This window comes from Podarcis muralis, chromosome 13 (genome assembly GCF_964188315.1).
Source record: "Podarcis muralis chromosome 13, rPodMur119.hap1.1, whole genome shotgun sequence".
NCBI classification, from domain to species: domain Eukaryota; kingdom Metazoa; phylum Chordata; class Lepidosauria; order Squamata; family Lacertidae; genus Podarcis; species Podarcis muralis.
Genome location: NC_135667.1, coordinates 36,967,499 through 36,978,030, shown reverse-complemented (window position 1 = coordinate 36,978,030; position 10,532 = coordinate 36,967,499). Strand labels below are relative to the sequence as shown.

Here is a 10,532-nt window from a genome sequence, read left to right as displayed (position 1 = left end):
TTCCATCCGCCCCTGCTGGCGGTCAGGGATGGGAGGTGTCTGGCAAAATCTGGAGGGCCACAGCTTCGCTTTCCCCTTCCCCTTGCTGTAGTTGGTCGACTGTACCCTTTTGGTCATTGTTGTTGCCACCCCCTGAGGATGCCCAGAGTCAGGTTGCCCAAGAAACACCTGAGAGGTGGGGTAATACAGGGGTAGCCAATGTAGTAGAGGTATTGGGAGAACTACAGTTCCCAATATCCCCTACCAGTGTGACAAATGGCTGAGGATGAAGAGAGTAAGTAGGAGAGCGCTACATTGGCTATCCCAGGAGGAAGTGTATAAACCAGGGTTTCCCAAACCAGGGTCTCCAGCTGGGGTTTTTATTGTGTGTGGGGGTTGTTTTTTTTTTTTTTTTTTTGGACTACAATTCCCATCACCCCAACCATTGGTCCTGCTAGCTAAGGATGATGGGAGTTGTAGTATATACAAACACCGGTGGGAGGAGAATGTAAGGAAGAAACTTGCAAGGGACTGTGCAGAGAAGGAAGTCTATGTAACAGCCCTTCTGAAAATCCGGTATAACATTGCTAAAGAAGTCTTCTAAGCAACCCCCACAAACAGCTGCTGGCAAACAAAATTCTCATTTTCAAGAAAGTGGGGCAGTTTTCTAAGATTATGTTGTTGTTGTTGTTGTTGTTTGTTGTTGTTGTTGTTGTTGTTGTTGTTGTTGTTGTTGTTGTTGCTGCTGCTGCTGCTGCTGCTGCTGCTGTTGTTGTTACTTTGACTTCCTGCGCCAGGCTATGAATTGGAAAAGTTGAGAGTAAGAATGGGGCGGCAGCCTTGAGCCCAGAGAACCTGGGTTAATTTGCTCAGCGAGGTTCTTGCCGAAAGGGCTGCAGCAGCAGCCGTGTTGGTAGGGTGGGTGCTTCAGCTAACCCTGCAGGAGCTGACACCGGTTAGTGGGAAAGAGAGGAAAAATGGGAAATGCTGTCGGGGACAGATGTGGACTTTGTCTGAACTCACACCCCTCTGGCATTCGGGACTCCAGCTCGGATTAGCTGCAGCACCTTCTCTGTAAGGGCGCAACACAAATGTTTGGGGCTTTTCAGTTTAGGAAAAAACGTAATCAGCTGGGGGTGAAGAGACCCTATAGAGGCTTACTGCATCAAGCATATTGCAGAGAGAGCAGGTTGAAGTTTTTCTCCCCCCCCCCCCAAAATAGTCAAAAGTTTTGGTCATCCAGTGAAACGAACTGGCAGGTTGTTTCAGAGCAGATGAGAGAAAGTGCCACACAGTGTATAATGATTCATGGGATTCGCTGCCACAAGATGAGACAGCCGCTGGCTTAGGTGGCTTTAAAAGGGGGATTAGAAGGATCGGTCTGTCAATGGTAACTGATCATGATGGCTGCGTGGCGTTTCCAGGTTCAGAGGCAGGATAGTTCCTTCCCAGTACTAGTTGCTAGACCTCTGATCCGATCCTGTGGGGCTTTTCTTGTATTGAATCCTTCAACTCTTTGCTGCTCTTGCCTTCAAAATCATGGCAGGTTAGGGGTTGAAATGGTGTGTACATAGTCTTAGTTTTATTTATGAAGTGCCTAAAATTACTAATGTACTGCACATTTTAGAAAAATCATTCTCTGCTTCGCAGGGTCACCCTTTGAAATCTAACCAGCATCATTAGGAAGTGAAGGGAGGGAAGAAACTGAGAGGGAGTACTGTATAGCCAAACCTGTAATGGCCTGTTGAAAGGAAATGCAGTCCAGAATAAATTGGTTTTCTGAAAGAAGAAACCAGAGAGGCAGAGGTAGGGAGTTCCACGCAGAGTTAGAAGCCAGTGGCCTGGTTCACACATAATGCTGAGCCATGGTTTGCTCAGCATACTTAGTTTGAACATCCAAACCCAACCCAGCAGACTAACCATGGTTTGTTTTCTGGGAATCATAATGTGAAGCAATTGGAGGATTTTGTTGGCTTATAAACTGGTTTGTTCAAACTATGGTTTGGCATGATACCTGCACCCAACAGCCTTAACTATGGTTTGTTTGGCAGCTCCACCCCAGGCACTATAGGAAAACAAGGCAAAAACAGCTGGAAAACAAGCCACACTTTGAAGAAACCAGTTGTTGCTTGTTTGCTTCTCTGTAAAACTACTCTTGTGTTTATTGAACAAACGTGGTTTAGAGGCGTGTGAACATAACCAGAACAAGTGACTGCAGACAAGAGGAAAAAGGGAGAGGACATAACCAGAAAATGAAATTTTTAATTAAATCTTGTTCTACTAAAAGTACTCAGATCAATGAGTGGACTAAGGAGTGCATAACCAATGAAATCATGTAAAGAGAAATGGAGAGAAAGGAATAATGTCAAGAGGAGGGAGGAGACTTTAAAATAAGTTTATAGATAACAAGATGATTAGCAGAGCTGAGGACTGAAATAAGGAAAAAGGCAGGAGACTGACTGGAGTTATATTAGGGCAAACAGGGTGAGAATTGGCAAAAACTTGCTACCGTCTTAGCACCATCAAAAGAAAGGACTGGGTGCATCTAATGATTTTTAAGAAAAACAGCAAGCCTGCATCAGAATTACTGTGGATTAAAAAGTGAGATAAAAAAACACACTAAGATTGCAAACAAGAAGCAGTAAAAAGTAGCATTAAATCTTAAGCATAATTGAGACACTCAGAGATGATAAATCCAGTTTTTGCCATTATTATTATTTCTTAAATTTATATACAGTGGTGCCTCGCAAGACGAAATTAATTCGTTCCGCGAGTTTTGTCGTCTTGCGATTTTTTTCGTCTTGCAAAGCACGGTGTCGGGAAAGTTTTGGAAAAGCTTCAAAAATCACCAAAGTCTTTAAAAACATCAAAAAAGGCTACCACACCGCGTGCTATGAGTTGCTCCTCGAGGTCAAGTCGCAACTGTATTAACGGTGTTAAGAAAAAGGAAACAAACTTGCAAGACGTTTCCATCTTGCGAAGCAAGCCCATAGGGAAAATCGTCTTGCAAAGCAGCTCAAAAAACAAAAAACCCTTTCGTCTAGCGAGTTTTTTGTCTTGCGAGGCATTCGTCTTGCGAGGTACCACTGTACCGACTTTCACCTAAAGATCACAGAGTGGTTGACAACATAAAAACACAAAGTGCATAACATAATAATAAAGGGAAAAACCCTCACATTTTAAAAGCCAGAGAGTGTTTAACAGCCAAAGACTTAGTTAAAGAGGCGTGTTTTTGCCATGTTCAGCTGCTGGTTGTGGTCGTGACGCCTACGACGAACCCAACGAACGATATGAACAAGAACGGATGAAGCAAAAAAACCCAAACGAAACCCCCCCCCCAAACTCTTGAATATCCTCTGCATGCAGGGGTGCTAATAGAAACCGACAGCGGCTGCCAGCTGTCTCAGTGGAAGGTTTGTGCAAGTGAGCAGTGACCATCTCCACCAAAGGGGCTGCCGGAATGCCCCTTTCTCAGGACTGGCAAAGAGGAGTGTCGATTCTGCTGCGTAAGAGAAACAACGAAAGCTGTCTGAGGAAGAGGACCCAAATCTGCAGCTATCTCCGAAAGAAGGGGGATAAAAGTTTTGCGCGGCTAATTAAACTGCACCTCCATCTTCCCTTGCCATTCTCTCAGTTGGTCCAGAAGGGATCCTTGCAGCGAATCCGATATCCTTAGGTCCGGCTCTGCTCCGTTTAATGATGAGGCCCCGCGGGACTGGCTCAACTCGTAGAGAGCTTCCAGTGTCTTAGGGATGACCTGTGAAAAGGGAAGTGGGGAGAGAACGAAAACAAAACAGTTGCTGCTGCTTGTGTTCCGTTCATTTAGTTCTTCCCTGGTACTTAATAGAACTGCCTACCATGTGTGGCAGGGCAGAGACTATAGCATTTTCCCACTTTATCCCCAGGGCTACATAAAAGGAGGGAGGGCTGGGCTACCTTAGAGGGAACCGCTCTGCCCACTGCAGTGAAAACAGACTTTGGCTACAGAGTTTTGCTGATTAATGGACATACAGTGGTACCTTGGGTTACAGACACTTCAGGTTACAAACTCCGCTAACCAGGAAGTGGTTGCTCCAGGTTAAGAACTTTGCCCCAGGATAAAAACAGAAATCACGTGCCAGCAGCAGCATTGAAGCGAAAGCATGCCTCAGATTAAGAACCGTTTCAGGTTAAGAACAGACCTCCAGAACAAATTAAGTTCTTAACCCGAGGTATCACTGTATATATACAGTATTACCTCGGTTTATGAACTTAATCTGTTCCGGAAGTCCGTTCTTAAACCAAAACCATTTTAAACAAAGGCATGCTTTCCCTAATGAGGCCTTCCACCGTTCAGATTCCATTCTTAGACTGAGGTAAAGTTCTGAAACCAAGACACTATTTCCGGTTTTGCGGAGCTTGTGAACCAAATCGTTCTTAAACCAAGGTACCACTGTACATATTTATCAGCTAAAGAAGTACCCACAGTTGATCAGGTATCCAATTTTGCAAAAAGGTAAGTCCCTATGAAAGCTGTAGATGATGTAAACTATCTGTTGCAGGGATGGGGGCCTGTGATCCTTCGCATGTTTGTTAGGACTCCCAATTCCAGTTCTCCCACACCCCCAAGCTGGTTTGCATGACATCACTGCTTTTACCCTTATCACTGAATAATCTTATTCTCTAGCTTAAGCACAGGGAGTATGAGGCTTTGATTTTTAAGATACTTACAAGACTTAAAGGACCTATTACTCAATTCAAGAAATCACGGTCAGTCAATTTTAGTTTTACATAATCTCGCCTGTGTATAAAACAGTTGTAAAGATTTTCTTATGTGCTTTGATTCAAAAATGATGCATGTGTCACCTTAGCCAATATCCTAATTATTTCCCTCTTCTCTCATATGCAATAAAGCAGGGAGGGGAAACCTGCAGTCCTCCAGATGTTGCTGGACTACAAATCCTATCATCCCTGACCACTGGCCTTTGCTGCCTGTGGCTGATGGGGACTGTAGTCAAACAACATCTGGAGGTCCACAGGTCCCACAGTGAATCCTCAGACAAAGGAACTTTCACTGCTCATGTCAACATTGCTCTGTCCTAAGTGGTAAAACAGGCTTCCTCAACCTCGGCCCTCCAGACGTTTTTGAGACTACAATTCCCATCATCCCTGACCACTGGTCCTGCTAGCTAGGGATCATGGGAGTTGTAGGCCAAAAACATCTGGAGGGCAGAGGTTGAGGAAGCCTGTGGTAAAGCTTCTCAAGGTGTGTTAACAATATTTGCTTTAGTTATCTTTATGCCTGGGTCAAAGTATGATGGGACAGTCTTTTTGTGAGTACCTCAGATCCACACCAGGTTTGGAATAAACAGGAGCAAGATGGTGCAGGAGGACATGTTCCAAGCAACCACTGTGGCAGAATTAATCTCCAGGTCTTCCTTCCACTCCAGCTCACAGACGCCCCCCAAGAACATACTAAAAGTATACCCCCCTTTTCAAACCATGCATGAGCAACCCTGGTTGCAGTGAATCAGCTGTGTTAAATCAGTTAGAGGCAGCACTTGTAGATGTTTGCTTCTGAGCTGCGGAAAAGAGAGCAGCATATTGGACGGTGCTTAAGCAAAGCATGGAAAGGGACAGAAGTACTTACTTCCACCATGAGCAGTTTTTTCTTCCAGGGCCGGCGGGTGTCTGGCCAATCTTCCCCAAAGCATAACCACAAGGTGTACTTAGGGGATCCCTGTCTGCCTTCCATATATCCAACCAGGTCTGGGGAGGCAGGGAGAGAAAGGGAGAAGAGCATTTCCTTTATATTCTAAAGCCCTATCAGTTCCTCAACTGGTAGCTGCATGCTGATTACTATCTCTGTGGCCTTTAACTCGGCGCAAGGGCTGTGGAGGGGTATCAAATGTTGCCAAGGTCCACCAAAAAGGCTGCATGTTAGACCACCCTGGTAAAGATGCTAAAATAGTACAGGGGAGAGGACAGAACCCTGCAGCCCAAGTGCCGTGGGGCTGAGGAGCGTTCATCCGGTGGCACTCTTAGAACACAACCTTGAAGGTAAGAACAGAACCAATGTAAAAAGGTAAAGGATCCCTGAATGGTTAAGTCCAGTCAAAAGCGACTAGGGTTGCAGCGCTCATCTTGCTTTTCAGGCCGAGGGAGCTGGTGTCTGTCCGCAGACAGCTTTCTGTTCATGTGGCCAGCATGACTAAACTGCTTCTGGCACAACAGGACACCGTGATGGAAACCAGAGCGCACGGAAACGCCGTTTACCTTCCTGCCACATTGGTACCTATTTATCTACTTGCGCTGGCGTGCTTTTGAACTGCTAAGTTGGCAGGAGCTGGGACAGAGCAATGGGAGCTCACTCTGTCACGGGGATCCAAACGGCCAGCCTTCTGACCAGCAAGCCCAAGAGGCTCAGTGGTTTAGACCACAGCACCACCCGCATCCCAGAACCACTGTAATAAGGTGCTTTCGATGTTTTCCCCACTGCATCAATCCAGGAGGACTAGGAGTCTTATGAACATCCGGGGAGCCACAGATTCCCCATCCCTGTCCTGAAGGCACAACCATTTACTTGTATTTCAGTTGGCATCTGAGTTGAGTGCCTGTCCTTCTAGCAGTGGTGGAAAGAGAATCAAAACTTGTTGCAAAAGTTCTCTTAACAGCGAGGGTGAGCCCTTAAGACACGAACCCTTACCCAGGAGCCCTTATGGGACAGGCAACATAGCCCTTGCATACCTTGCACAAACTGCTGCAGGCTGTAAATGGGACCCAGCTGTTCCTTCAGTAGAGCCCCATGAGGCGTCTCGTCTTCAGGCATCTCTGACTGGCTCCAGGACACATGGCAATGGCCTTGGCGCATGCCACACAGAGTTATATCCTCGATACGGAGAACCACCCCCGGAGCCACGCCTCGCAGAAGGCGCTGAGTGTAGGTCACTTGCAGGCTGTCGTTCAAGCAGACCGGGTCAGGCAGGACCACGTCTGCCAAATCGGGGTAGTGGCCCTGGGAGCCTGGAGGCACAAAGCGCAGGCCTCGCACGTTCTTGAACACGTCGGCGAGGACCAGCCGACCCCGATAGTAGACTCGGACCTCGAAATCTGACTCTGAGGAGGAGAGAGGGATAGTTTGGGGGAGCCAAGTGCAAAACACCACCCACTCTTCCTGTCTCCCAGCGGCAGGAGACACAGCCTTTGCTGTTCCCCCAGGAGGAGAGCGACTTATTGCTCTGCCCGTGCAGCAGCCAGTATCATTCTGGAGCGCCCGCTAAAAATAGAGAGCAGCAAATTGCCAAACCTCTTCCAGAGAAATCACCCATTCAATGTACCAGCACAGTCTTATAGGTAAGTCCTCCAAAGTACAGTGGTACCTCTGGTTGAGCAGAACGCAACCCGCGTCTGTGGGTTGCAATTCGCCGCTTCTGTGCATGCGCGCGACATCATTTTTGAGCAGTTGCGCATGTGTGAGTGGCGAAACCCGGAAGTAACCCTTTCTGGTACTTCTGGGTCGCCGCGGGACGCAACCTGGAAAGATTTAACCTGAAGCAAACGTAACAAGAGGTATGACTGTATGTGGCACTGCATTCACTCCCAGCTATGTGCAATAGGGACTGCAGACTATCTTCCCCAACTGATATTGTTCATTCATTACTGCATTTATATCCCACCTTTCCTTCAAAGAGCACAAGGTGGTCTACATAGCTCCCCACTCCTATAATCCTTACAACAGCCCTGTGAGGTTGGGCACTTCTGCCCCAGGAAGGTCACTTTGGTGATGCCAACACAGCAAAAACAACATGGGAGGGAAAGGTTTTGAGTTATAAGCTCAACCTGATTGGCGAAATAAACGAGCGCTAAGGGTTTCCTTCATCGGGGGGAGAGATCATGAGCGAGACGGATGATGGCTGGTGGGTCAGCTCCAGCTTCCAAGCTACCGTATTTTTCGCACCATAGGACGCACTTTTTCCCTCCTAAAAAGCAAGGGAAAATGTGTGTGCGTCCTATGGAGCGAATGCAGGGGGGAGGCAGGCGGGAAAAGCCCTCAAAAGCCGCACACAAGCTCCGTGCGCTCTTGCGGGCTTTTCTCCAGGAGGGAGAAGGGACTGACTGGCCGCAGCAGTCCCTTCTCCCTCCTGGGGGAAAAGCCCCCAAGAGCGGCGCCCTCTTTAAAGGCTGTGCGGCTCCTGCAGGCTTTTCTACGAGGTGGGGGAATCCCCCCACCTCCCAGAAAAGCCAGGAGAAGCCGCACAGCCCCTTTAAAGAGCGTGCGGCTTCTGCGGGAGGTGGGGGAAGCTGCAGCAGATTCCCTCCTCCCGGGCTCCCTTTGAGGCGGCAATGTGGGAGGGGAGCAGCTTACACTCGTGTAAGCAGCTCCTCTCCCACTTTCCTCCTTCAAAGCAACTACGGAGGAGGGAAGGAAGGGGACCATGGATCCTCCGCTGCTCACGGCTGCAGCGGATTCCTCCTCCTTGATTGCTGGGAGCTTCTCTGGGCAGGAATTCCATCAGCTTAAGTGGGGTGGGGAAGTGTGGCAGGGGGGTAGCTACCTAGACACTGAAGCCACATGTCTCTCAGATGAAAATTGGGAGTGGGCATTGTGTGAAGTGGCTGTGGATCTCCTGCCGCAGAACTGTAGGACTGTATAGAGTTGGGAGGGCCACCCAAGGGTCATCTAGCCCAGCCCCCTCACAATGTAGGAATCACAGCTAAAGAACGCCAGGCAGATGGTCCCCCAACCGCTGCTTAAAAGCCTCCAGTGGTGGAGACCCCAAACACCTTCCAAGGTCATAGAATTGCAGGGTTGGAGGGAACCCCAGGAGTCATCTAGTCCAGCCCCGGTGGACAGCGGGCGCAATCCATCCCGTTGCGCAAGACTAAAGATGCTGCGCAAGGCTAAAGAAGAAGCCAAGGCAGTGAGCGGGATGGATCGCGCTTGCTGCCTTGTCTTCTTCTTTAGCTATAAATATTTTTTCCTTGATTTCCCCCTCTAAAAACTTGGTGCGTCTGTGGTCCGGTGCGTCCAATAGAGCGAAAAATACGGTATTTTCACTGGGCTAAATATATACAGTGGTACCTCGGGTTACATACGCTTCAGGTTACAGACTCCGCTAACTCAGAAATAGTACCTCGGGTTAAGAACTTTGCTTCAGGATGACAACAGAAATCGTGCTCCAGCGGCATGGCAGCAGCAGGAGGCCCCATTAGCTAAAGTGGTGCTTCAGGTTAAGAACAGTTTCAGGTTAAGTACAGACCTCCGGAACAAATTAAGTACTTAACTCGAGGTACCACTGTATTAAACAACAAGCCAATCGATTTTATTTTCACAACTTGTCAGATGGTTCCCCCTGCTGCCAATCATCTGATGTCAAAGTTGGCCTAGGAGGGTGGGTGGGTGGGAATAAAGATCTGCCCCACCAAGCCAAAGGAGTTCTCCACCTGCTACTTTACACCCTGATTTCTACTACTTAAAAGCACAGCAGCACCAAGGGGACCAGATACTTCTTTTAGATTCAAGGAGCTCACCGAAAGTAGCGCTACTCAAGAGGTTCTGCAGGGGAGATGCTGCAGTTGTGGGTGGAACTAGATTCAACTCAGATGGGGGCAGGCCTCCACAGAAAGCGGGATTCTCTGCTCCTAAACATGGAGAGAAAAAGACAAAGTAAGCACTTGATACCCAACACAGACACAAAAACAGAATCGAGAGAAAGGTAAAAAAAGGTAAAGGACCCCTGGACAGTTAACTCCAGTCAAAGGCGACTCTGGGGTTGCGGCACTCATCTCGCTTTATTGGCCGAGGGAGCCGGCGTACAGCTTCCGGGTTATGTGGCCGCATGACTAAGCTGCTTCTGGCGAACCAGAGCAGCACACAGAAACGCTGTTTACCTTCCCGCCGGAGTGGTACCTATTTATCTACTTGCACTGGTATGCTTTTGAACTGCTAGGTTGGCAGAGAGAGGGAGCCTGACAACGCCACAATTCCCCCCACTTTCAGAACAAAAATCTACTAGATTGTTCCTAAGGAGATGGGAACTGTTTTTTGTTGCTGTTCAGCAACTGGGAGTCGGGAAGCCTTGCCGATCTACCACAAAGCACACAGAAGATCTACCTTTGGTTCCTCCCGCACTAGATGAAAGGGATAATGGTTGCAATCTCGGCTTGGCCTGACAATATTTCCTCTAGATCCAAGAAGCTCACCAAACGTATCGGCTCCCAGTATCTGATCCAGCTGTGGCTCTGCGATTACAGGTAGATTCGTATCCAAGCTGAATGGGGGCAGGCCTCCGATGCAAGCTAGATTCTCTGCTCCTGGCAGCAAAAACAACGTATTTCAGAAGAACAACAAAAAAAGAAAATGTGATATTCGGCAGGCGCACACAGAAAGAGGTGGATCTAGAATGAGTGCCTGAGAATGCCAAAATTCTGGGATTTCTGGGGCGTTTAAGAATGCCTAGTGCATCAGGGCAGAAGCTGCAAATGGTCAAAGCTTCTTTGGTTTGTGGTTTTGGAGGGAATGGGGCAATACAGGGCTGGAATGCAGGACTCCTCTTTCCAGATCTGGAAAGAAA

The 10,532-nt window shown here is 48.1% G+C and overlaps 1 protein-coding gene across 1 annotated transcript in view; it reads right to left on the bottom strand.

Annotated features, from left to right (window-relative positions):
* Positions 1-2,221: 2,221 nt before the first annotated feature.
* IRF3 (interferon regulatory factor 3) overlaps positions 2,222-10,532 on the bottom strand; it is a 14,296-nt gene continuing 5,985 nt past the window's right edge. The window contains exons 6-10 of the mRNA XM_077917396.1: positions 10,162-10,272; positions 9,490-9,600; positions 6,706-7,074; positions 5,609-5,727; positions 2,222-3,736 (exon numbers count right to left, since the gene is read on the bottom strand). Coding sequence (XP_077773522.1) covers positions 3,572-3,736; positions 5,609-5,727; positions 6,706-7,074; positions 9,490-9,600; positions 10,162-10,272 — 875 coding nt within the window. The 3' untranslated portion in view covers positions 2,222-3,571. The remainder of the gene's footprint in view (positions 3,737-5,608; positions 5,728-6,705; positions 7,075-9,489; positions 9,601-10,161; positions 10,273-10,532) is intronic.